The 27672-nt window shown below is 46.2% G+C and overlaps 1 protein-coding gene across 4 annotated transcripts in view; it reads right to left on the minus strand.

The window, feature by feature from the left end:
* ITGA11 (integrin subunit alpha 11) overlaps positions 1–27672 on the minus strand; it is a 171952-nt gene that overhangs the window by 18157 nt on the left and 126123 nt on the right. For all 4 annotated transcript variants that reach the window (XM_032764367.2, XM_032764362.2, XM_032764364.2 and 1 more), the window contains exons 19-23: positions 27132–27217; positions 21556–21763; positions 13698–13796; positions 9015–9091; positions 5651–5740 (exon numbers count right to left, since the gene is read on the minus strand). In XM_032764367.2, the coding sequence (XP_032620258.1) occupies positions 5651–5740; positions 9015–9091; positions 13698–13796; positions 21556–21763; positions 27132–27217 (560 nt within the window). The remainder of the gene's footprint in view (positions 1–5650; positions 5741–9014; positions 9092–13697; positions 13797–21555; positions 21764–27131; positions 27218–27672) is intronic.

Genomic DNA, 27672 nt, shown 5'->3' on the forward strand with positions numbered 1-27672 from the left:
CAACACCGCCATAAGAGACCCGCAGCACGGAGTCCTGACGCCCAGGTCTGCTGGTCTACAGATAGCAGTGTAGATGCTCTGGCTGGAGCCTGGGAGTGGGGGAAGGGTCTCTGAGCCCAGGCTCCAGCCCAGGCCTGAATGTCTACACTGCTGTTTTTAGCCCCACAGCCCACGTTTCCCCCACCCAGTTAGCTGATCTAGGCTCTGGGATGTGCTGCTGCAGGTTCTTTATTGCAGCGAACATGTACCCATAGGTACTTACATGGTGCCCATTACCACAGTATCTGAGTGCTTCAAGATCTTCCATGTTATCCTCACAAGAGGCTAATAGGTTCTGATTTTTAAAGCTACTTAAGCAGATTTTTAAATGTCTTTGGGTGCCGAACTCTCATTGATTTCAGTGCGAATTAGATGCCTAATACATTAAAAAAAAATCAGACCGTGAATGACTTGGCCAAGATCACAGCATAAACCTTAGGCAGAACTTGAACTTGCAGCCAGAACTCCTAGAATAACACCCTAACTACTAGACCATCCTTCCTGTCGGAGCCACACTGCTCTCTCCCAAAGACCATTTTAATACTCTCTAGTGAACATCCACGCAGGTTGGGCTATGCATGGTTTCAAACCTGTGGCACATGAATGTAAACCCAGCTAGTGAATTTTAAAAATGGATCATATAGCCAGGGCTTTAATGGAGCCCAAGCCAAACAGAGAAGGGGACGTTCACCTTTGGGAAGCTCTGCGGTGGCCGATTACACTGTGCAGCTGGCACACAGCTGCCCGATAGCTGGCTCGCCATGGGAAAAATTCCTCTCAGTGGTGCACAAAGCCAGAGCAGCAGCTCCTACACTACCCTTACTGCAGGGGTTGGAGGTCACTTCAGGCCTTCTCTAGGCCTCCGGCTGCCACAACAGCTCTTCGGAGCCATTTGCAGCCACTGTATATTAGAACACCCTGAAGACTGCTCTGATTTATGCTGGGAGCCTGGCCCAGATCAGGGAGCACTCGGGTGGCCACCTTTCTGCCCCTCCCTCTGTTGAGCTGCACCGAGTGCTCCTGGGCTGAAGCAGGGCAGCTGAGTATTGATAGAAAGAGTTCACCAATGTTCTCCTGCAGTGTGTTCATAGCTGTCAGCTGTGGCCGGTCCTGGGCCTCGCACCCATACTTTACGATGAGGATTGTTTAAAACAAACCAAAGGAAGCATTTCTCCACACAGCACACAGTCACCGTGTGGAACTCTTTGCCAGAGGATGCTGTGAATGCCAAGACCATAACAGGGTTCAGAAAAGAACTAGGTAAGTTCATGGAGGATAGATCCATCAATGGCTATTAGCCAGGATGGGCAGGGATGGTGTCCCTAGCCTCTGTTTGCCAGAAGCTGGGAATGGGTGACAAGGGATGGATCACTTTATGATTCTGTGTTCTGTTCATTCCTTCTGGGGCACCTGGCATTGGCCACTGTCAGAAGACAGGATACTGGGCTAGATGGACCTTTGGTCTGACCCAGTGTGGCCATTTTTATGGTCTTATGAATGCAATCAACGTGTCTTTTTAAAAATGAACATTCACATTACATTTCCTTTCATGTGCAACTAATCCTTTTCTCTCATTTATTCTGTATTTACCACAGTGTGAGTTAGGGCTTGTCTACACTCAAAACTCCAAAGAACTCCCGCGGCAGTGCTTTGAAGTGCGAGTATGGTCGCGGCACCAGCGCTGGGAGAGGTCTCCCAGCGCTGCAGGTACTCCACCTCCCCATGGGGATTAGCTTGCAGCGCTGGAGCTCCCAGCGTTGGGGCACCGTTTACACTGAAGCTTTGCAGCGCTGTAACTTGCTGCGCTCAGGGGGGTGTTTTTTTCACACCCCTGAGCGAGAAAGTTGCAGCGCTGTAAAGTGCCAGGGTAGCCAAGGCCTTAATTTTTTTCAACAACACATGAATTAAAAACATTTAACACCCGCAATCCAGATTTTAAATAATATACAAGTCACTCATGTTTAGATTGCTTTCCCTTCCTGTGTGTAATCCACATGCCATATGGAATATGTCTAATCAGGATGCTATGAAATATTACATGAGATCTATTTAGCAGGGGTCTGGGGGGTTTGGCTGGAAGAATGAATTGAACTGGAATGTCGGTGAGTTATCACCTTGGCCTCATTTATATCTGTATTCCAGACTGCCTCACAGTAGAAGAAAATTGGACTGTAATCTTTAAATGATAATGTAGCATAATGACATCATTGGAAAGAGTTTCACCTTGGGAGGAAAGTAGGAATCTAAATACCCCAGAAACCCAAATTGAAATTACTTATTGGGAAAAAGAAGCCAGTAAGAGTGTGTTAACTCCTCCACTGCAAACTACCACTGTCAATCTGTGGCCTGCTTGGGAAGCCGGGTTACGTGGAAATCACTGCAACTCCCCTCTGAAACAAGTGGAACAGCTGAAACACCGGTGGCACTAGAATCGGTAGGGAAAGCCTGGCCCTCTCTGATATAAAGGATCCTGATTCAGACAGATGCTGTGCAGAACTGGAGCTACAAAGTAATGGCCGCGTCATGCTCCAGTCAGGAGTAGCACTCCAACGCTCTCTTGGCAAGCAGAAAACCCGAAGCCTGGAGCCTGAATGGTAGCCCCTTTGATGCTACCAAGCAGAGTAGCGTTTGTACCGTTGTTATTCAATCCAGACCAGCACCACAGCAAAAATCTCCTTTGCAGACTTCACTGAAGCTTGGACTACGGCCCACTCCAGATGGGGCTTCTTTTCCAAACAGGCTAAGGAAATGCCCTTCAAACAGCTCTAAGCAAGGAGTGTCAGAGGCACTGCTGATAAGGAAAACTCCCGCCCTAGGTGACCGAGGAAAGGAAAGACACCACAGTAATAGCCCAAGTGCTGCAGCTCACAGAAGCTTGGATCATTGTATCGGTGGTAGTTGACCTTGTACAGTACAGGCATTGGGTTCTGCAGGGCTCACCCACTGCAGTGATGAGCACCATGTCAATGCTCAACTAGGAGTGTGGTGGATCCTTTCTGGTATCTGAGCCTCCGGGTCAACTCCATGGCCACCCAGGGCTTCCCACAGCTCCCTCACAGAGATCCGCTCCTGTTCCCCCCACTCCCCTCCAAGGGCCTGACCAAACTCTCAATGGAGGCAATGGCTACACACCCATTGACTAGTTTGGTGCAGGATTAGACCACAGGAAGGCAGGTGTGGGGAGACCCTCCTTCAAATATTTCCATTCATTGTCCACAGCCTTTTCACCAGGGCGTGGTAGGAGGCAACTCCACCCCACTGGGACTCCCTGATGCCCAAAGGCACCACGTGGTAAGATGGGCAGGGTGAGATGGCACCACAGAGCTAGCTTGCAACCCCCACACTGTGCAGAAAGGAGTATCTGCATGGAGGGCACCTTCTGTGAGCTGCCCACAGGGCTTAGGGCCAAAACAGTGTCACTGAGCACTTACTCAGTCAGTGGAGACAGCATGGCTTAACAGATCGAGCACTGGACTGGGACTCAGCAGACCCAAGTTCTATTTGCGGCTCTACCACCAGCCTCCTGGGTGACTAGGGCATATCACCGCATGCTCTGTGCCTCAGTTTCCCCATCTGTCAAATGGAGATGAGGAGACTGAAATCCGTTGATGTCATTGACCTCTGTTGATGAAAAGTGATGTCATTGTATAGCACTTTAGCATCAACCACTAGCTAATTATTCCTCCAAACACCCCTATGAGGCAGGCGAAGTAAATGTTATCATCTTCCTTTTACAGGTCAGAAAGCCGATACTCAGAGAGGGGCAGGGGCTCACCCAAGCCCAAGCAGCTAATTTGGTGGCCAGGGTTAGAATTCAGAAACTCTTGACTCCCAGCCCTCTGCTCCATGCCTCTCAGGCCATAGCGCAGGGTCCCTGCCAGAGTCCCAGTTTGCCACTGAATGGGACTTTACAAACACAAAGCCAGTGATTGTTTGAATTCCCATAGGGCCCTGAGGTGGCAGCACAAACGTCCTACACTTCTTGCTGTTGGCTGAATCAGCCTGTCCATACAGCTCACCCACTTTGCTGCGTCAGTGCTTCTTTGCTCCGTGTCCGTGCAGAGCCCAGACTTTCCAGTACGCAAAACTGACCTGGCAAAGGATACGTCCCTCCAGTCACAACCTGGGTCCTTACAAGGAAGCTTTTCGGTAGGCTAATGGAAGTTCTAGTTACACACGGAAAGGCTCATTTGCACGTCTTCTCTCTAACAATGTGCATCAGGATTTCCCAGCTGCATGACTTTGAAGGGGGCGGCTTGTTTTTTTAAGAAGTATCTGATACGGTTCAGTTCAGCTGGAATATTTAATTAATGCTGCCAATCCGCCCACCCCCTCTTTCTCTCTGTGCACAGAGCTGGGACACTGACGGCTTGGATGCCACATGAAGAGTTTGCAGCCTCTGTCGTTGCACATCCCTCTCTGCATGTGCAATTGGCAGCAGCTGCACAAATGGCTGCACATCTGGGCTAGCTGGAGAGGTCAGCTGTGTGCACAGGAGCAGGTGTACAAAGCTGCTGCCAGCTGCACCTTCCGGCCTCACTCGTGGCAGCCTTCGTTTTCTCAGCCTTGGTAGCCGTCAGCCATTCCTGCCTCCCAAGTTGCAGCGCAGGCCTGTTCTGCTATGCTCCGTTATTACACCCTCACCCCAGTGCCAACAACTTGCTAAGCTGGGTCCTATCGCAAGAGAGCTCGGCCAGGATTACCCAGGAGCCATTCCTCGAAACCAACGTGCGTTCTTCTCTTGCCTTTCCGAGAGCACCCATGAACACTGCTGCTCTAACCCCGGGCAAAAATGCAGAGTGGGGCCCGCACCTGCAGATCCATCACTCCTCTGTGGCATGCTCCCCTCTTCTCCCAGACCTCGGGGAAGCCAATCAGGGGCAGCTGCAGTCTTCCTGTTTTACAGGCTGGGGATAGACTGGTAGTTGTTGGCGGGACTGGCCTAGGTTGACCACTTGGCCCTTCATTTAAGGGATGGTCCCTTATTTCATTGATTTGTGCTGGGGGACCACCTGTCCCTTATCTGAAGAGGCATTGAAATGTATTAAACCTGATCAAAAGTATCATTTTAACCATTCAATTGAAGCTCCTGATAATTGCATTGTATACCCGAGGGCAGTAGAAATGTATACATCAGAGAAAAAAAGACACGATATGCTATGGAAAATGGTTTTTCCCTAAAAAGCACCTTAAAATAAAGCCTTGTCCCTTGTGTTTCATGTGGTTTCCCCTCATTCCCATCTCACACAAGTGGGCTGGCCAACCCCATGCAAGATTCTCTCGCAAGGTGCCTTGCCCAGGATGCCCCTCCCTACTGCGGAGCTCCCCACACCCAGCGCCCGGCAGCACATTGCGGGGCAGAGGAGCTGGAGACGTGTGGACAGAAGTGCAGGGGCAAGAAGCCTTCCCATGCAGACCCTTGACTCCAGTTTAGGGAGCTGAGCCCCTAGGCCTTCAATCTCTATGGAACAATTCCAGGCATCCTCCCCCCAGGCAGGGAAACCTGGGCCCTGGGAGCAGTGGGTATCAGGGTTGAGCAAGGGCTGCAGGGGTTGGGCTGGGTTTGCTCAGCGACCGATTCCTCAACCCCCCGGCCACGATGACCACAAACCTGGTGAAAAGGAGGTCGGCTTCGTATTTCAGATGAAAATTCAGGAGAGCCGCATTATCCTCTTTCGTACTTTCTTGTTCTTCGCTGTCACTGGAAGCCAAGCAAAGGAAAACAGCATTTAGGCCACTCCACACAGCGGGGGAAACAGCCCACCCTGGCATGAGAATTAATTTGCTGATTCCACAGCACAGAGTCCAAATGGGACAATTGATTCTCAAAGGAGGGCTGGGATGCTGGACCTTAGCTGCCGACAAGGCATTCTTAGGGCCCGTCCCTTATGTATGAACTGTCAGAGCTGGTAAAATATAGGGAACTGCTTTGAGTTTGTGCAGTGAATTTCTAGGAAGGCAGGGGAATGAGGTAACAACGTTCTGAAATTACTCATGCCTATTTTGGCAGGGAACAGAGGCCTTTCACCTTGATGCTTACACTGGGCGGGGCTGGTGGGATAGGAACATATAAAAAGGCACTTATTGCTGACACGGCATGATTCACAAACTCTGCAAAGAATTAATCCTCCCCCTAAACTCTAGAGCAGCGATACTCAGACCTCAGTGGTTCTGGACCCAAATTAGCGATCCACATTACCCCAAAGAGCCACAGTCATGTGAATTCCTTGTTTCATTTTCTATTTCTCACAGCAAAATAACTGACCAAGTATTGTTATTTTATTAACTACAATTGGTTAACAACATAGTAAAAGCATCCCGATTGGTTAATAACTCAGATCACACGGTGTATGCTGCAAATCTGACAATTACGCAGGACAGCAATGGAAGTCAGTCCGGGTCAATGAGATCACAGGCACACGTATAACTAGAACATCTGTGCTGGGAAAGTGGCACGCAAACATCTTAAAGAATAACGGTTAACTTCTAACAAACAGCACTCGGTGTCCATCACTCTTTTGTGAAGATGGTAAAGAATTACAGAACCAGATGCTTTCTTCTAACACTGAACAAGAAGCTTTATTAGAATAAGGGAAATGATGTTCTCTCTCTCTCTTTCTCTGCTTCCTTGTCAAGCTTCTGTCTAAAAATTTCCATAGCCCTCTTCCTGCCTGGTTTCTGCTGGCATTTCAGAGCCTCAGTCCCGCACATAACCTCATCATTCCCGTTCCAGTTTATTTTGCTTTGGAGTGTGATTGCCAAGAGTAGAAGGCAGAATTTGCAACAGGTAAGCATCTTCTCCCATAGGAAGTACCTGGTAGCGACTGCTAATAAGGATAGTGCTGTTTAGTTTACAAAGGCACTGTCTGCACACATTTTCTGTGATGGTGTAACTAAACTGCTAGAAAATGATTTAGTTGAATCAGTACAACTCTAATAAAATCGGGACTGTCCCGATCTTGAGGCGTTTGTCCCGCGTCCCAACCAGGGTAGAGTTGGGAGGCCATTTGTCCTGATATTTTGTTTCCTGGTCTTCGGCGGCAATTCGGCGAAGAGCCCTTCAGTTGCAGACGGTCTTCGGTGGTATTTCAGCGACGGGTGCTTCTGTCTTGGCAGCAAGGTTTATGACCCCCCACTGAAATACCGCCGAAGACCGTCCGCGACTGAAGGGCTCTCCACCGAATTGCTGCTGAACTTTTGGATGGGTGAGTGTAAAACCCCCCTCAAAAACACCCCCCCGCGGCGATCCTGATTTTTTCCCCTTACCATCTGGTCACCCTAAACTCTGTAGCATGGAGGCAGTTATACTGGTCTGTAGGCATCTATGGTGGGAAAGCTGGTGAATACACAGTGCGGTGTTAGAGGGTGGGCCCTAGAGGGTCGGGGCATGGTACAAGTTAGGTATGTTCCATGCAGACCTAGGTTAAGGAAGCTGGGTTGCCTCTGGGCAGAACTAACTCTCCCGGTGGTACAGTGTCTGGCTCTATACCTGCACTCACTGAAATCAACAGCAAAAGACCCATTGTCTTCAGTGAGTGCAGGATCAGACTCTGATTTGCACCCATGTCTACGCTGCAGGTTTGAGCCCAAGCCCCACTTCCACGCATGCACAAATCAGTCTGACTCGGGTCAGCAAGCACATGGGACCCAGTTCGTAGGACCCTGCTAGGGGGATGGGTCAGAACCTGAGTCCTGTTGCGACTCAGGTCCAAGCTCTGTCGTTTTGCAGTGTGGACACAGCTCCAGCTGCAGGACCCAGTCAGAGGGCCCAGGTAGTGCAGTGCGTCAGCGTCAGCACGGCTGGGAGACCCAGGGCCAGCAACTGTAAACTCAGGTTTACAAGGCAGTGTAGACACTGACACATGGGTTTGGAAACACCAAGCCCAGAAGCCAGGATCCCACAGACCAGGTTTTACAATGCAGTGTAAACATATCTTTTGAAACCAGTTCTGAATGAGTCAGCATTTGCCCTCTTGTGTTTTTCTGGAAGATGCCAAGTAAGTGTGTGCAGAAGTTACAGAAAAGAGAGATCACTTGATCATTACCTGTTAGATTCACTCCTTCTGGGGCACCTGGCATTGGCCACTGTCGGTAGACAGGATACTGGGCTACATGGACCTTTGGTCTGACCAGTACGGCTGTTCTTATGTTCTTATGTTACTGGCGAATGAGCTGACAGAAGCAGATTTTCCTTAGTAACTTTTCCCAGGTCAAGGCAGTGAATTTAGGTTACAGAGCACAGAGCAGCCTTGCAAAATTGTCTTGAACATTTACTAGACCAGGCACAAAATCTCCTTGGCTGCCCTTTGCCACGATGATTGATGGGGGAAACAACAAACAAAAACAAACCAACAAAACCCTAATCAGATTTTACTTGCCTGTCAAAAAAATTTACTTGTGCCGGGCAAGTGGGTGAGTAGAACTTTACAAGCATAAGGTATTTTTACTGAGAGTGTTTGTATTTGTGAAAGTAGCTGAACGAAAAGCACTGGCAAGTGTCACTTTCTATTTATCCACACACCCTTGAATATTCTGGCAGCTGAAGCACATCAGATATCCAGAGAGTGCGAGAGAGAGCGAGCCATGACTTACAAGTACAGCGCTACATATTGTCTAACAGCCAAAGGTAATTTAATTTCCATATGCTATGCCCTGGGTGCCTCTAGAGCAGAGGTCACCATCTTTGCTGAATTATGCTAATAGATATTGAAGATTGAAATGCAGGCTCTTGTCAACTATGAACAAAGCTGTAGAGTATCTGTGCTCTCCAAACTCACTCCAATTAAAAATCTCAGGCTGCCATTGCATGGGGAGGAAGGGGGAGAGGTGAAAACCATCAACAGTTAAGCTGCAACAGGAGGGAGAAGATGACAGGTGCTCTAAGACGAGATCTGTGCAGACAGCGTTGTATTTAGTTAGAAAATAAAGGTGATAAATATGTGCAAAGGGAACAGAAAAATAATGCACTCATTAACCTGTTGGCAGTTAGATAGATCTCCATGCTTTGAAGAAAAATAGATTTGCTGAATTCGAAATCCAGGCGAAAAGCCACCTGCAGAGATTAAAAACAGATTGAAAAAAATACATTAAACAAATACAAAGTTATGCAGCTGTCTCAGACACGAGCTTCCCCTCTGCCACTGTCCTTTCCCATTAACCCTATTGCAGCAGAGCACAACCTTCCAGCCAGTCACAAAGTGCATGGGAGAAAGATCATTGATGAAATGTTACAAGAGAGGTTGGCAGGTTTCAAGCAGAGCTGTATCTTTCCAGAGAAAACAGCTACTGACTTGGTGGTTTGTGTGTGTGTGTATGTTTAAAATTCTTATTATTATTTAGAATAGAGAACAAAAAATCCTTTTTGTAAAAGGCCTATCAGGCTCACTGTGCCATTCAACTAACTCACATCTTAGGCATTGTTTCCACTGATGCGGGCCAAGCGCCAAAGAGATGTTCCAACAACAATAAAATGTCATTAATGGCAGATCTGAAAAAAATGTGGCAATGACCTCAAACTGACTGGGACGGTGCACAGCTGATTATAATATTAAAATTCTACTCCGGCTCCCAGGGCCAAATTTCCATTTCCAGCTTGCCTTTGTTTTGGCAGGACCCAAACTACCTGATGCCACGCAGATGCATTCTTAGCCGCTGTAGGTCATGTGGAATCGGGCTGCTCCATTTTATTTTATGGCCACAAGCGCACAAAACAGCTTTATTGCAAGGTTTAAATTCTAGAGAGGTGAATGAAGCACATCCATCATTTTCGAACTCCTGACACGCAAAGGTTTCAGACTAATATATTGTTTTGAGTCTGGGAAAGCTTCTGTCATGACCTACTTCTTTATATTCCAACACATCAGCCTGTCACCCCATTTTCCCTCTAACATAACATACAGGGAGTTGATATAAATGCTAATTCATAGACTATCAGGGTTGGAAGGGACTCAGGAGGTCATCTAGTCCAATGCCTGTTCAAAGCAGGACCAACGCCAACAAAATCACCCCAACCAGGGCTTTGTCAAGCTGGGTCTTAAAAACCTCTATGAAGATTCCACCACCTCTCTAGGTAACCCATTCCAGTGCTTCACCACCCTTCTGGTGAAAAAGTTTTTCCTAATATCCATCCTAGACCTCCCCTCTGCAACTTGAGACCATTGCTCCTTGTTCTGTCATCTACCATCACTGAGAATAGCCGAGCTCCATCCTGTTTGGAACCCCGCTTCAGGTAGTTGAAGGCTGCTGTCAAATCCCCGCTCATTCTTCTCTTCTGCAGACGAAATAAGCCCAGTTCCCTCTGCCTCGCCTTGTAAGTCGTGTGCCCAAGCCCCCTAATCATTTTCATTGCCCTCTGCTGGACCCCTCCAATTTGTCCACATCCCTTCTGTAGTGGGGGCCCAAAACTGCATGCAAGACTCCAGATGTGGCCTCACCAGTGTCGAATAGAGGGGAATAATCACTTCCCTCGATCTGCTGGCAATGCTCCTACTAATGGAGCCAATATGCTGTTAGCCTTCTTGGCAACAAGGGCACACTGCTGACTCATATCCAGCTTCTCATCCACTGTAATCCCCAGGTTCTTTTCTGCAGAACTGCTGCTTAGCCAGTCAGTCCCCAGCCTGTAGCAGTGCATGGGATTCTTCTGTTGTAAGTGCAGGACTTTGCACTTGTCCTTTTTGAACCTCATCAGATTTCTTTTAGCTCAATCCTCCAATTTGTCTAGGTCACTCTGGACCCTATCCCTACCCTCCAGCGTTTATCTACCTCTCACCCCAGCTTAGTGTCATCCGTGAACTTGCTGAGGGTGCAATCCATTTCTTGTTTAGAAATATTCATATTCGTAAATGTGCCACAAACTCTGGAGATGTGAAATTTGGATGCAGATGCAAAATAATATCCACGATCTTCCTTCAGTTCATTCTGAGAATTGCAACATTTAAATCCGGATTTCAGTTTGGCTTTTGAAAACCTCCAAGTCCAGGGATGCTAAGATGCCAGATTGGAACTGGTGGTAAAATCACAGGACTGGAGGGAGGAGGGATAGCTCAGTGGTTTGAGCATTGGCCTGCTAAACCCAGGGTTGAGTGCTCAATCCTTGAGGGGGCCAGTTAGGGATCTGGAGCAAAAATCTGTCTGGGGATTAGTCCTGCTTTAAGCGGGGGGTTAGACTAGATTACCTCCTGAGGTCCCTTCCAACATTGATATTCTATCTGGGTTTAAATTCCTGAATCTGGTGCAGGCTTGCTATGTGACTTTGGGCAAGTTACTTAATTTCTCTGTGCCAAAATTCCCCATCTAGGAGGCCATGCCCAACCATTCTACCATCAATAAAGGCAAACAGCAGGGGGAAGGGTCAGAGAGGAGAGAGTGGGGGGAAGAGGCAATGCAAGAGCAGGGCCTTGAGGGAATGAGCAGCATGAGGGTGAGGGCTCAGGAAGAAAGGGCAGTACAGGGAGGGGGAAGGGGGCAATGTGATGGCAGTGCCACAGTTCAGGCACCTGCAGCCGCCCACTTTTAGGGACCTTCTGCCACTCCCATCCTCATCTGTCATTTAGAGATAACAATACCTCCTTTCTCCCACCTGCTGTGTCTTGTCAACTTTGACTGTAAGATCTTCAGTGTAAGAATTGCCTCACTGTATGTATGAATAACATGATAATTTGAATAACAAGTCAAGTGTGTCTTTGAGCCCATATATAATGAATTCGCTTTTAATTAAATATGTTAACACTCATTAAAATGTTTGATCAGTGTTTCTAAAATATTAGCTGATATATAACTAAAATGAATGGCTAGGGTTAAAAAGAATGCTACCAAGGAGTTTATCTGAAATTGCTCCTGTGAAAACACCCTTAGACGTGACACCTCTTCACCAAACTGATATTAGTGAGGATTCCTTTATTCTGTCTCCCTCTCTTTTTTGTTTTTGAGCAAATTCATGTGAACATCTCCAGTATGATGAATGAGGGGCAGAGGGTCCGGTTGAAATGAAAGAGAGAAGAATTTAGCTTGCTCTACCTAACCAGTAAAAGGTGACTCATTTTGAAAGGATAAGTTACCAGCAGCAGATTGGAAAGCCAACATTAAACTGTGCCAAAGGATTAAAGTCAAATTCTTTGTCTCCATGTGACTGGTTTTAATTTGTCTGCCTGAAGATCTGCTAGGATTCAATGCAATTTTTATGCTGCTGAAACCTCTTAGCTGACCTGTTGTCCCCTAACACTGGTGGCATTGTGAAATAGAAAAGAAAGCCCCCAACTAAAACCTCTCCAGGGCATCAACTAAAAATACAGCCCCCAACTAAAACCTCTCCAGGGCATCATCAAAGATTTACAACCTATCCTGAAAGATGATCCCTCACTCTCACAGATCTTGGGAGACAGGCCAGTCCTCGCTTATAGACAGCCTCCCAACCTGAAGCAAATACTCACCAGCAACCGCACACCATGCAACATAAACACTAATCCAGGAACCTATCCTTGCAACAAAGCCCGATGCCAGCTCTGTCCACATATCTATTTCAAGTGACACCATCAGGACCTATCACATCAGCCATGCCTCAGGGGCTCATTCACCTGCACATCTACCAACGTGATATATGCCATCATGTTCCAGCAATGCCCCTCTGCCATGTACATGGCCAAACTGGACAGTCTCTACACAAAAGAATAAATGGACACAAATCTGACATCAGGAATCATAACATTCAAAACCAGTGGAAGAACACTTCAACCTCTCTGGCCACTCAGTAACAGACTTGAAGGTAGCAATTTGCAACAAAAAACTTCAAACAGACTCCAAAGAGAGACTGCTGAACTCAAATTAATATGCAATTAGATACAATTAACTCAGGCCTAAACAGAGACTGGGAATGGTTGGGTCATTACATTAATTGAACCTATTTCCCTATGTTAAGTTTCTCTCACACCTTCTATAGGTCATCTTAATTATCACTTCAAAGTTTTTTTCTTCCTGCTGATGATAGCCATCTCAATTGATTAGCCTTCCTGTTGGTATGCATACTTCACCTTTCATGTTCTCTTATGATAATATCTCTTGCTGTATGGTTCCATTCTATGCATCCGAAGAAGTGAGCTGTAGCTCACGAAAGCTCATGCTGAAATAAATTTGTTAGTCTCTAACGTGCCACAAGTACTCCTGTTCTTTTTGCAGATACAGACTAACACGGTTGCTACTCTGAAACTAGTCTTTGAATCATTTTGCTCATCCTTGTTGGGCCAGATCCTTAGCCCACCCCAGTACAGGCAGGGCTCTGGGCAGAGATCTGGAACGGAATGCTCCCCTTAGCTCCGGAAGCGAGTGGGGCTCTGCTCTCCCTAGGTTACTTTGTTCCAATGGCTGAAATAGAATCTGCAGCCCCAGCGTTTCTGTGGAAGCGATCAACAGAGGATCAGCTCAGTGAAGGAACCTTTCTCCCTGTCCTCAGCATGCCCGATGCAAGAAGCTGAGCTTGGCACTACGTCACCTCCTGAACACCATTCCCAAATGTGGCCATGCCCTATGCCTGCTTAGTGGCACCTTTGCCCCCTGCCCGCTCAGCAGCACCCTTCTGCAGCCACAGAGGAGGGGCCGGAGCACCCTATCAGCAGGATATTTCATTTGGACTTGCCAGGTCGAATAATAGAAACTATCTTTACCTTTGCTTTGGCTCGGAAGAAGGGGTAGCTAACATTGCACACCTTCTTGTTGGGGCGCTTTTCTTCATTCATGCATTCAATATTGACATCTGTATCATCCTGAAATGGAATACAACAGGTTACCAGAAACACCAGAGATACCCACAGCATATTTCTCATGGCCAACACGCTCCTTGTGGCTGTGCTCACAGACTGAAAGACATCTGAACTGAAGCTTGAAAAACAGGGAACTACAGTTGTGGAAGGCCAGACATTCTTCCCATGCAGTTCTGTTGAACTAGTATCACATTCACAGAGTCAATTTCAAATTTCTTGGATTAAATCCTACTGTGGGATTTTAGATACAGCGATGAATGAAAAAGACCAAATAAAACTGATTATTCTTAGAGCAATAATCACTTTATTACGTGGTGACCACATGGCAGTGATAATTAACTTACTTAGAATGTACACTCTTTTGGGGTGTTCTGTTTGTACAGCCCCTGCCACAGGGAGGTCCTGCTCCATGACTGAGGCAACTAGGTTCTATCTTAATACAAACAGTAAATAACCACCCCTACAAGTCCTGGCAATTGCACCTGTATTCCCCCTCTGTGGTCACCTCTCTTGGGTGGAGACAAGAGTCCCAACCAACCAGGGTTTTTCCAGACTGCGCAGTCCCCTGACTATACTGTTGTATTCCCAGCAAAAGGCAGCCTGCCTAAACAGGCCTGCTTCTCTTCTCTCTTCAGAGGCAGTAGACAGTGCAATGGCCCAGTTAGAAGTCATCACACAGCTCTTTCTAAGCAAGCCCTTTTAGTCTTAAGGTAAAACCATTACAGAGAAAACACATTCAGAACAATACAAGAACCTACACACATGCTAAAAAGCTTCCCAGAGATCAACCCCTAACTTCAACCAGGGTTCTGGCTGGTGATTAATTCTTCAAAGCCCACCTAGGAGCTTTTCCTGTGGTCACCAGTTCAGAACAGCTTTCGCTTGGAACTAGCGCCCCCAGGAATGACTGAGTCCCTCCTTTAGCCAGGTTGGGTCTTTGAAGAGAACGGGACTAGGTAATGAGCCAGACAATGGGTTTCTCTTCAAGGTGCAGCTTCCAAAGGATGGCCCGGTAGTGAGACATTTGTATTCCCCTCGTCCCAAGTATTTCCCGGGAACCTTGCTCAGCTAGAAGTTCAGCCTTATCTAGTCCATTGTTTTCAAGAGTCCTTGGAAGCACATGACACTTCTCGGTATTTACCTACCTCCTATCTCCTCCTTAAAAGATGCTACACAACAGCCCATGATCCCACATAATATTTGCATTTTTAAAGCAACGACCTCTTAAGACACTTTAACTTAGTTCAGTATGGTTTGTCCAGGAGATTGTAGGGTATCTGTCCCAATAATGAATCAGACAATGGAATAATAAGATAATGCAACAATAAAATAAACTTGCTATATTTAATGATAGCATCAGCAAGGGACTGCTCCTTCAAAAAAATGACCTACAGTAATGCTCCAGATAATACAGCTTGTAACATAATGCTGCAGTATAGGAAGGAAAGATGTCATTCTAGCTAAGTGTAAGGGTGCGGGACTCACCCCGTGGCACTTTCCGCTGGTCGGCCAGGGAATTAGCTCCTTTTCCAGCTCTGAAGCGCCCTCTGCAGGCCGATGTCCCACTTGCTGCTGGCCCCTGTGTCCCTCCCGGACCCTGGTGTCCTTTACCCAGGGATTCTGCACCCTGCGGCAACCCTCACCCCCTAATCTGGGATTCCCCACTCAGGGGAACCCCCAACCTCCTATCCCCACCTTGCCTCAGTGGCTACTGCCAGTCACCATTTAGCCCCCGTTCTCTGGGGAAGACTGCAGTCTGTAAAGGCCACTCATCACTGGCAAGGGGGGTTTGGACCTGTTGCCTTGGCCTACCCCTGGGCTGTCCCCTGCAACCTCTGTGCCTTTATGGGCCTTTAACAAGGCCTGCAGCCTGTGGAGTTTCCAAGCTGAAGCCACTTGCCTCAGCCGCAGCCCTCTGTTTTTAACCCCTCTGGGCAGGAGTAGGGTAACCACCCCGCTACACTAAGGCATTGGATTGTGACTCCGGAGCTCTGAGTCCAGTGCCTGATTCTGCCACAAACTCCCTGTGTGTCCTGGAGCATTTCACTGTGTCTGGGTTCCCTTTCCCTGTCTGTCAAGTGGCACTGCTAACACACTCTCCCCGCCTCTGTCTATTTGGCCTAGGCATTTCCTGGGGTAAAGACTGGCTTTTATTGTGTGTTTGTACAGAACCAAATACAATCCTGGAGTTAGGGTGACCAGATGTCCTGAGTTTATAGGGACAGTCCCGATTTTGAGGTCTTTTTCTTATAAAGGCTCCTATTACCCCCGACCCCATCACATTTGCTGTCTGGTCATCTTACCCAAAGTTCAGCTGGAAACTCAAGGAGCTACTTACTACTGTAGTCGATTTGTCTTTGTAATGAACAGTAGCGAGGTGCACATTAGTTGAGCTGAGCTTTCGTAACTGGCAACAATGTTATCTCTAAACTCTGCTGCATGGCACTTTGTTACATTTCATAACATTTTTCCTTGGTTAATTTGGAGTAATCTATCAGAAAACACACAGTAAACCCTTACATTTTTCTGATTTTGTGGGCAACATGTCCCATAATTTTCCATTGGCACAACTTTTAAACCACCAAATGGGAGCTATTTGATACCCGGAATGGTTATGAAGTCATGTAGTGGATGAATGAATTCTCAGCAAGATCAGCACATTTCCCAAGAAGCAGGATTTGGAGGTCTCAGGAATTCCTCTGAGCACACACTGGATGGCTGACACACAGTGTCATCCACTCTTAGACGTTTACTACACTCCCAACCAGAATGATAGATCAAAGCTCTCCACAGCCTAGACACAATGCTGAAATGTTAGCGAAGTGCTGAATGATCACTTGGCCCAGATTTCTTAGAGGTGATAGTAGGGAAAGGCATGGCTGCTAAGCTGTTTGAGACCCAGGGATAACAAGATACAGGCCTTTCATGTAAGGAAAATCTGTCTAAAAGGGGAATAAGAGAGGAGCCAAGGGTGATGCTTGGGGAGCCTGGGGATGAGTGCGAGAAGACCATTAGCTAGATAGAGGGTGATGAACTGGGAAATATCTAGGTTACCTGTCACGTATCCTGGGGCATGCCTATGTGTGTGTTTATGGTGGTTCTGGAGTTGGATCAAAAGGGCTTGTTAAAGAATCCAAGAAGGAAAGGTAAACCATGGCCATGGTACAGAGTGAGTCCCTCCGTCCTCCAGTCTGGGCCTTTGGAGGGACTGGGAAGCAGAGGGTAGCTAGCTGTTTGAAACACATACATGAAATGCAGCCCCAAAGATGTAAATGAACTGCCGCCTTCACCCAAAGCAGAACCTTGGGATGAGATGTGGGGCTCAGTCCCTTCACCCTGTGGAGTTCCCTCTGCCAAGAGAGGGATCAAAGGGAGCAGAAGCCATTCCAGGACCAGGGGCCTAGAAAAGGCAGTGAAGAGCTGGCAGGCTGAGGCTGACCGAGGTGAGGGTGGGATTCCCAGCTTGGGGAGACATATGTGCGCCAGCTCTGATCAGTGCAGCGTGTAGCAGCAGCGGTGCAAACGGTGGGAAAGGCTGGCTGCCCAGAGCACGTTCCTGGCTGAGACATTAGGCACATCCAGGGCAGCTTGCCCCTCCCGGCTCCCACCACTCGTGCTGCTGTGACTACATTTAGCGCGCTAGCTCGATCCCAGCTAATGTACGCATGTCGCCTCCATCTTGGAACTGCACCCGCAGCTCCAAGGGCAGACAGACCCTGAGGCTATGTGTGCACTGGGACTGGGGCTGTCCTTTGCAGCCCATGTAGACATACCCATGCTAGCTTTAATCTAGCCAGCTCGCTAAAAACAGCAGGGAGGAGTGCAGGGTTGGACTGTGCCGAAGAGCTGGCTGTGGCGTTCCCTGGAGCTGGGGTTCTCAACAGTGCTACTGAAAACTGATGGGTCCACCTGCCAAAAGCGGCCTGGAGTTTGTGTGGGCACTTCTTTCTGTTGCGGGAGGGGCAGGAGTTGACACCCATTTCTCTAGTCTTCCTGTCAGGATGCTGCGTTGATCATTGTCACAATGCACCCTGACAGCCATCAGGCCAACTCCTGCTTTTCCACGTGTCCACAGCCCTCGCTGGCCTCAGTCAGTGGGACAAGCATGCACCAAGGGGGGCTAAGGCCCTGACTGCTCAAAGACCACATGTAGTAGGAAGATATAACAAATCAGTGGGAGGCACTGGACCTGAGATGACAGGACACCCTGCTTAGGGCTCTCAGGGGAGCACAAAGTGCCCCAGAAAACGCAAGGCCCCATGGAGTTCACTTCTGAACCTAGGTCAGCAGCAGCTGCAGTGGCTAGAGACGCAACATGACATGACGGTTCTGTAAAAAAAGGCCAAGATCCTCCATTCACCACGAGGAGGCCTGAAGATGCGAGAGGAAAGGCTGCCTCTCTCTCAACACACACACATGCAGGCTGAGAAAGTGGGTGATGTGGTTGCAGCCATATGAAGTTTATAAATCAGAGGTCTTTTTTCTTTTTTTTTTGGTCATTCCCAGACTCTGACTGTTTTGTTGACAAAGCTGGTTTTCAACAGAGCCCTGTATGTCCCAGATACTTGAAACATATGCACTACCTTCAATCTTCCAGTCAGCATAGAGCTTGCAAAGCAGTATTAGAATGGCATCGACAGGCCCAACTCTAAGTCATGGCTCTGTTTCCACTGTAAGCCCATATTTTCAGGGGAGCTATAACTCAGCAGTAAAAATTCTCCATTGACTGAAACTTGGCCACCAGCGTGCTCAGCTTGGGAGCACTTTTTTTTAAGCCATAGGAGTGCAAAAGCAAAGGCGGAAATAAGTTCCTCAGCATCTGAGTGTGTCTCAGGCACTTACAAATAAAAAAAACATTTTGCATTCTAACAATGAAGGATTTAACATCCTTAGAAGCTTAAAAGCCAAAAGCATCGACAAACTTATTACAGACATAGAATCGCTAGGCTGGATCTGACATGGGGTTTGTTTTATCCCACATCCTGTTTTTCCCAGTACCAGAGTCTTCAGAGAAAAGTGCAGGATTCCCTGTAATGCATAATCATGGAATAGAACAAAATATAGGAGCAGCTTCTTCCTGACCCCAGGCAGTTAGTAACTGGTTCTGCCCTGGAGCATGGAGGTTTATATCCCACATTACATTTTCATCTTCTCTGATGAAATTATGGAACTTCTTATCAACATATATGGCCATTCCTTTTGCTGTTGGTCTCAGTCATAACTAGTGAAAATGGAAAAGTTTTCACTAAAATCTAACTAAGCTTTATTAGCGCTCAAAAATGATTTGGTTCTGGGCTGAGTTTGAGATCATCTGGTTACATCCTCTAAGGCCCTTGGCAGCACTCCTGTTTTTATTGTCATGTTAGATTCCAATCCCGAGATCAGCACAGAAATAAAATCTGCATCTATTTTTCCTGTGTTTGTTTAGCCTTGATAAGTAAAGAGACACAGTGTTTTCCCTGTTACCATGGGTACTTAACTAGCTACATCTCAGGAGTTACAGTGAGAACTGCATGAAACAATACCAGATTCACTTTGCACCCATCTCTGAGGATGACATATAGGCCATGATCTGGGATATGAGTGTAAAGACTGAACATCAGGAAGCATGGAGCACCACAGTGATGGAGCACCAGAGAGCTGCACTGCCAAGAAATTAAGGAGAAAATGTGTTGCAGATGAATAATGCAATGCTCTTTGATTAATCCCATCTTTCTTAGCTACAGCGAAGCATCCCATTTGAATACTTCTTCACTCTCTTTCTCCTGACCTTTCTCCTCTTAGAAACTGAGGAAAAGAAGAAGAAAATCTGGGAGAGTGATTTAGAGGAAATATGGTTAAGGCACAGAACTGGGAGTCAAGGACTCTGAATTCTATTCTTGGCTCAGCCACAGACAACAGGGAAACTTAGGCCAGTTAATTTACCCCCCTGAGTTTTTAGAACAGCTTTCAATTTTGCAAGGAGAAATCTAGTACTAACAATATTATCTATCACTTTTCATCAGGCGATCCCCCAGTGCTTTAATGCCTGGAGTCCGGCAGGTCAAAGGGCAGTCCAGATCAGTGGTGGGAGTCCACACAAAGGTCTGATAGCCAGGAGATCTAATCCAAGGGGAAGGTATGGGGGGTTGGCTGGAGGGCTGAGGCAGCAAGCCAGGATGAGGTGGGGCGACAAGGCAGGGTCAGGTAAGTCCGTCTAGCTCGCAGCAGGCAATGGCTTGTTTTGCTCAGACATGGCCAGAAAGATAGCAGGAAGTTTAGATAGGGTCACCAGCCAATCAGGCTCAAGGCCATGTGGCCAATCAGGAAGCAGGCCATGGAGCACTGGTAGCTGGCCCACTCATGTCTGTGAGTTCCTGGTAGTCTGACCTATTGGAAAGGTATGATGGCCAAGGGTGTTTACTGAGAATCCGGTGGACCTGGGTCTGAAGCCAGGGTTCTGACAGGTTAGTATCATTTTTCCATTTTACATATGGGGAAAGTGAGGCACAGGAAGAGCCAAGAATAGAAGCCAGGTCTCCTGACTCCCAGTCCAGTGCCCTATGCATTAGGCCATGCTGCCTAAATAGAGTCCAGCGTGAAGCCCATGTGTGTCCTTGAGGGTACACGTGTGTTCCATGGAAAGCCTATTATGAAGTGTGATTAAAGTGCAGCATTGGGCTTGTGCTGAGCCTCTGCATATACTAGAATTTCACTCCTTGTGCTTATTTTCCTTGTCTACAAAATGCAGATAATTGGTTGAAACAATAATTCAGTTCTCTGCAATGAGTATGTAATACGAATTATAAAAATAACTAGATGAATGAGACATAATGGGGACAGACCACCATGGCTTCTGTAAGGGAAAATCATGCCTCTGATCTCCTAGAATCTCTGAATGTGTCAAAAAGATGGATAAAGGAGAAATGATTAATTTGATTAATTTGAATTTTCCAAAAAGCTTTTGACAAAGTCCATCATGAGAGGTTGTTAAGCTGAGTCATCGTGGGTGAGAAGTAACATTCTGTGATGGATTAGAAAATGGCCAGGAGAAAGCAAATAGAAAGAAATGATACACTTTCACCATGGTGGCAGAGGGGCAGGTGTCCCAATGTTCTGCACAAGGACCGGGGTACTGTAATATATCCATTAATAATCTGGAAAAGTGGGTGAACAGCAAGATGGCAATATCTGCAGATGACGTGGAATCTTTCTGGTTACTCAAGACTAGAGTAGAGTAGGCTCCAAAAAATGCTAAGGGGACATGGCAGAAGGGCAGATGAAATTCAGTGCTGACAAATGCAAGGGAATGCTCATTGGAGGGAACAATATGGGGCAGCTTTCCCCATAAATTGTATATTTTGGAGTTTCTTGCAGCTTCCACTGAAGTTGGCCACTGTCAGGGACAGGATACTGGGCGAGATGGCCTTTGGGTCTGATCCAGTCTGGCAATCCCGACGTACCCCCTCATTGGAGCAGAGGAGTTAGGTGAAATTAACCTTTGTACAGTGAGTGTGGAAGCGCTATGGAAATGCAATAGAACAGTAACAGTGTTGAGCCACTACACTGAATCACACACCTACTTTGGCAATACCTCCTCCTTACTATCTAATTACTCCTATTTTTGTGTCCCAGTTTCATTTCCCCTAAAGTCAATGGCAAAACCCTCTTTAGCTTCACTGGTGCAGGACCAGGCCCACCGATGGCCATTTCTCTTTTTTACTGGCAGTGAATTGCTCCCAACACAAGTGCCAACTGGAGAAGACTCTAAAGGAGTTCTTACCTTCTGAATCAAGCTAGCAAACTGCAGATTTCTCGAGAAGGAAATGTTTAGGACAGTGCTGTATGCATTTTCACCTTTGTTCTCCAGTGTAGCTTCTACAGCCACCCTCCTCCTCGTGCTCTCTATGATAAAAACGGAGGTATCAAAAGATAGTGTGTAGGCGGCGCAATCCGACGGTGACTTTCTCAGTATTCTTCTGCAATACTCCCTACAAGAAAAGCAGAGCATTAAAGCAGTGGCCAGGTTGGCATTGTTATTAGAGGACTTCAGCTGTAAAAGCTTTGGAGGACACATAGCACAAAAGATCTTATATAATCAGGAGCTCCTTATCTGCTGACATAGGAGGCAGTTTACATGGTTAGTATGCATCGACTCACAGTAAGTTGAGCTCTGAGCTGCTCCAATTAGGTAAATGAAGATGTATCTTCACTACATTTAAACTGGTTAAATAAATGTATTGATCAGTTTGTACATGAGCATGCTGGAAATGCTGTCTTTGCATACAGCTATTAGAATGAATGTGCGACTCTCTGTACTATAGTTGTATGTGCTTAATGCATTACATACAAATAATAGGGGCTACGTTTTCAGATGCCTTTAAATCAGCCCCTCAAAATATGTGCAAATGTTAGCATCAGCATAACTGTAGGCAAGCTTGCATTTGGTCATGAACGTTGATACCCAGCTACCAACCTGGATATGCAAATGCAAGTCTGTGCAACCAAAATATGGGTTTTTGTACATACTGCTGGCTGCAGAACCGTTTTGCAGGTGGAAGACATCAGAGGCTCTGTTTGAAAATCGGGCCCATCAGGCTTGCAATCATATTTCATGTAGATGAACAATTTGTGCCTCACTCATTTGGAGGATTAGTTAAGTCTCCTTTACAGGGCGATAGATTGCTACACGCCAGGTGCCTTAAGGAGGAAAAGAATGAATTCCAAATCGGATAGTCCAGGATAGCGAGGACAGGGAACAGCCCCTGCTATTGGAGGGGAAATAGCTCGCTTGTTCCTACCACAGTGCCCCTTGTGGCAGAGCAAGGCATAGCAATGGTGGGCTGTCAAGGGGGATCTTCTCCAGACCTCCTTGGCCTCACAGTGTCTTCTGTTGAGGACTATTGGTGAGAAGAAATACTGTATAGGAAATGCACTTGCACACTAACAAAATAGAAACATGATTGAGTTTCTATTCTTTCTTCTAAGCTTAGTGGGTTTTTTATCTTGCCAGAGCTGAGCTGAATGTCAGTAAATAATGCATCCTCCCAGCTCTGTTTATTAGTCTTTCTTTGAACTGGGCAGTGCCCTTCCATTTCATAAATCCTTTACAACTACCTGAAGTGCTGCCATAAATCCAATCTCTCTCCCTATCACCAAGGTAAGAAGAAAAAGAAACACTCATTTGTGGCTGGGAATGTTAGTGCAAGTAAATCTTTGCCCAGTATGCCTGTCATACCACAGGCTGCTCAGGAAGGAAAGGAGTCACGTGGTTCTAAATAGAGTAGTTGTGAACTCTCTTTTGCTGTGGCTCTTGTATAACACTGTCTAACTGCCCTGGTGTGACACACTTGGGTGCAATCCAGAGCAGTGAGGATTCTGTGTCACCCCTGCCCTGCAGCCTTTGGACCCCTACAATGCCTTGCTGCAATAACTCCCATCTGGGGTGCTTACAAACAGCCTTCCAGCATGCAAGCTACTCCCTGAGTGTCTGTGTGTAACTACAGCCTGCCAGCCACAATTGGGTTACACTCTGGCTTTTACCAGCCTGGGTTACTTGTGCAGGGTGCCCTCAACACACTCCCAGTCCTGGATTTCCTCCCCCCATATGTATGTCTTGTACTGCCCAGCCCTCTCCTGGACAGTCCTAATATATTAAGTCCATTATTCTTTTAAGGGAATAATATACACGGGCTCATTAGAGTAAATAGAGTAACTCAGACACTTTAATTTAAACAGACTGGATTATACAAAACAATAAAGCAAGTTTATTAACTATAAAGAAAGAGTTTTAAAGTGAGGACAAGCAATGAGGTGTTAGAGTCAGAAATGGTTACAAGAAAAATAAAGATAACACACTTTCTAGTGCCTACTGTAACAAACTATATTAAAACAAAGTTTCTCACCACATGCTTTCAACAGCATTACTGACCAAACTCTTCAAGTCTAATGGCTGTTTCTTTTGCCTCCTCAGGTACAAAGACTGAGGAGGGCAAGGACAAGTGAAAGGGGTTTCTTGGAGTGTTTGCCACTCCTTTTTATAGTTTCCTTTCCCCTTTTCAAAAACATTTCCAGCTGAGAACCAGGAGACAAAGGCCACATCTACACTACGTGCGAAAATCGATTTTAGATACGCAATTTCAGCTACGAGAATAGCGTAGCTGAAATCGAATATCTAAAATCGATTTACTTACCCGTCTTCACCACGCGGGATCGATGTGCGCGGCTCTCCATGTTGATTCCGGAACTCCGTTTGTTTTGGTGGAGTTCTGGAATCGATCTAAGCGCGCTCTGGGATCGATATATCCCGTCCAGATCAGACGCGATATATCGATCCCCGAGCAATCGATTTTAATGCGCCGATATGGCGCGTAGTCTAGACGGGGTGACAGAGTCTGTGTAGGACCCTGCTGGGTGTTTTCACCTGTGTATGCTCACATGCCAGTTTCCTTTTGTTTCCTCCCTTCCCCCTTTCTGCTTAATGACTTTTTTATGGCTTAAATGCAAATTAAGGCAAGCACACACTCCTTTGTTCAAGACAGGCCCGTTTGACCAGTTGGGTGCTATGTGAGTTTTGAATGTGCATTTTTAACATCATATAAGGGGAAGTGTGTAACTTCACACATAGTGCTGCTGTACATATTTCCCCAGGATATTACTGATTAGCAAGTTATGAGTTTTCAAATGATTCTGCACACAGCTTACTTTGTACAGATGATTACAATTGTGTGTAGGATGTGAATACAGGGGTGCATTCCATCACACTTGGGCATGATTATTGTCTTCTAAATAAAACATTACATGAAAAGTAAGAGAAAAAAGGTCAAGATGATGTATAACGTTAGTTTTGCTGTCTGAAATCTCTGCCCTGGTATAAGAGCACTGATAGCAATGGAGTTATGCCAGGGGAGAATTTGGACTGTGGCAGACTTGGCAGACTTTTTGATGGATGCATGAATTTTTTTTATATTAGAAAAAAAAGGAAAGGAAAAATGTAACAGAGGGGACCAATATGTTACCTGTAATGGTGAAGCAACCACAGTATCACTGCAGCAACAAATAGGTTTATTCCACACGGAAACTTAACAGTGGTTTGCTCAGCTGATCCCTATATTTCTCTCTCTTTTAGGGCCAGATCTAACATCCGTCAAAGCCAATATGGGAAAACTCCCACTGACTTCGTTGGAAGTTGGATTGGAAACTTGATGTGCCACAGCAAACCATAAAAAATTGCACTGAGCCCTGCTCATTTGCTAGCCATTGTAGGAGTGGTAGACTGTATTCATAAATATCTGCAAATGTACAATTTAAGATGAAACATTAAGGCCCCTATTCAGCAAACAAAGTATCTGAAAAGCTCCACTGAAGTCAAGGGGATGACATATGTGTAATGTTAGGGCATGTGCTTAAATATCTTGCTAAACTGGGGGCTAAAAAAGGATAAAGGGGCAAGGGTCACAAAATTAGGATTGAGGTCTTGATTCAGGAGTGCTGGGATTCAGGGTTTTTATTCATTCAGGGGAAGGCGGGTTTGAGGTCATTATATTGGTTAACTTGAGGGGAAATATCCTGCACTGATTTACACCCTGTGTAATCAGTACAGAATTTGGTCTGAGGTGTTTAACAATCCATGAGCGTGATGAGCAGATCTGGCAAGCACATCCCTAGAAAGTCAGTGCACATATGTAATATTGCACTGCATATTTCCCAAAGGGTACGTCTACACTACCCGCTGGATCGGTGTTGCAATCGATCTAGCGGGGATCAATTTATCACACGTAGTGCAGAAGCAATAAATTGATCCCTGATCGCTCTCCCATCAACTGCTGAACTGCAGCAGTGCGAGAGGCGGAAGCAAAATTGACAGGGGAGCGGCAGCCATCGATCATGCGCCACGAGGACGTGAAGTAAGTAATTTAAATTCAATCTAAGATATGTCAACTTCAGCTATGCTATTCTCGTAGCTGAAGTTGCGTATCTTAGATTGATCCCCCACCCCCAGTGTAGACTAGGATTAAACCCTGTAGTGATGGCTTTTCATGACCACATCACAAGTGGCACCGACAGCTCTGTTGCATATCTGATGAATTGCAGCAAATACGAATGAATGGAAGAAAAGACATTTTTTGTTGCAGTTGTTCTGGAAGATGTGTTGAGACACAATGGGCCTGGTTTTGATTTTATTGTGGCCACATCACAACCTCATGTGGCTGATTGACTAGTGGATCGGAGTGCCTGAAGTGACTGTTTGCGATCCCTTGATCTGGCTTACTGTGCCTCAGGGGTTTATATTTGTTGCTAGGTTGGTGAAAACGAAAAATAAAATTCACAGCCAGTTTGGGTTTCCAACCTTATTTATGGCAGTTTGCCCTGAATACGGTCCTCACACGCTCCTAAGTCCTCCCAGACAGCGTGACAAAAACCAACATTTCGGCAGAGATATTTAACCTCGTGCTTCAGGGCTTTACCCATCACTCCCTATCAGGCACCAGGATGAGACCTAAGACGTGATTATTCCACATCTGTTACTGCACGGGCCGCACACCTTCCTCTGAAGAGTCTGGCACAGGCCACTGTCAGAGACATGATACTGGACTAGATGGTCCACGGGTCTGCTCTGTCAGGGCAATTGCATTGTTCTATGTAAAGAGTGTAAATCGGTGGGGCAAGGATGAGGTCAGACAGGAATCATGCGGGCCACTGAAGCAGAGGCCAGGACACTTTCACCCACAGACTTGCTGGGTTTGTTAGCTCGTTATGCTAATACTGGCAGCCAGATGCCAGGCTCTTTGGGCAGCTAGCTAGTCTGCATTTGGACATGGGCAAGCCCTTGGCAATGTGGTTAGAGGATATGATGGGAGTCCAAACAAGGGCATCGCTCTCAGAATAGAAATTGAAACATGTAATGAAAATGCCTCTGAAATCCATTGCAAAGGGCAAACGAGAAACAACAACACGTTATATTTCAATAAGCCCTTCGGAAACAATGAAAACAGCAAGCACAATCCCCTTCAAAACAAAACAAACACCCTCTCCCTCCAAAAAACCCCAAAACAAAACAGAAGATAATCAGGTCTGCGTGATTCATCTCCTTCTGCACGCATGCTCTTAGTGATGATGAATCTCATCATTTGTTAACATGGTGTGTATGTACAGCATGTGTACGGGACATGGACCATAGATGGTTAATGTCAGGGCAAAAGCAAAGACAAAAACAGAGAGAGAGAGAGACAAAAAATTCAGGACAAAATCCTCTGCAATGAGAAGAGCTAAACCTGTGATCTGATTTCAGCAATTCTCCGCATTTTGTGACATGATTTCCTGCTTAGCAGGACAATTTAGTTTGGATTATCTACTCACGTGGCAGTTGGAATATCATTTTTAGCATCAAGGACCAGATCAGGGACACAGTGTTCATCCTCATTGCATCCATTCCAGAAAGGCACCTTAAGGGGGAATGACCAGAAAAATCCAAATGGCATTTTGATGTGCACAGCACCTGCTGAGAGGGATTTTCATGTACTGTGCACCCACAATTGCAATTTTTAGTCAATCAAAACCACAAACTAAATGCTTTAAAACAACAAAAAAATTCATATGGCAAATAAAAAATACAAGAGAGATTCTTGATCATCTGTGCATTTGAAAGGTAAAGATGCAAAAGCATTGAGTTCAGGGATAAGTTAGCTGACCACCAAGTTTATCATTCAGATTGCTTTGTTTTTGCTTTTTAAATTCCATTCTAGAGCACAAATATTTCAAACATCAGTTCAAATCATACATCCAACTTTCAAAGATTTCCTGCTTTATGCCTAATCACACCTGGGATATATGCTCCAATATTAGCTATCTTCTCTCTTTGTCTCTGTCTCCTTTGTTTACATTAGTTAAGCTATTGCTA

This window comes from Chelonoidis abingdonii, chromosome 9 (genome assembly GCF_003597395.2).
Source record: "Chelonoidis abingdonii isolate Lonesome George chromosome 9, CheloAbing_2.0, whole genome shotgun sequence".
NCBI classification, from domain to species: Eukaryota; Metazoa; Chordata; order Testudines; family Testudinidae; genus Chelonoidis; species Chelonoidis abingdonii.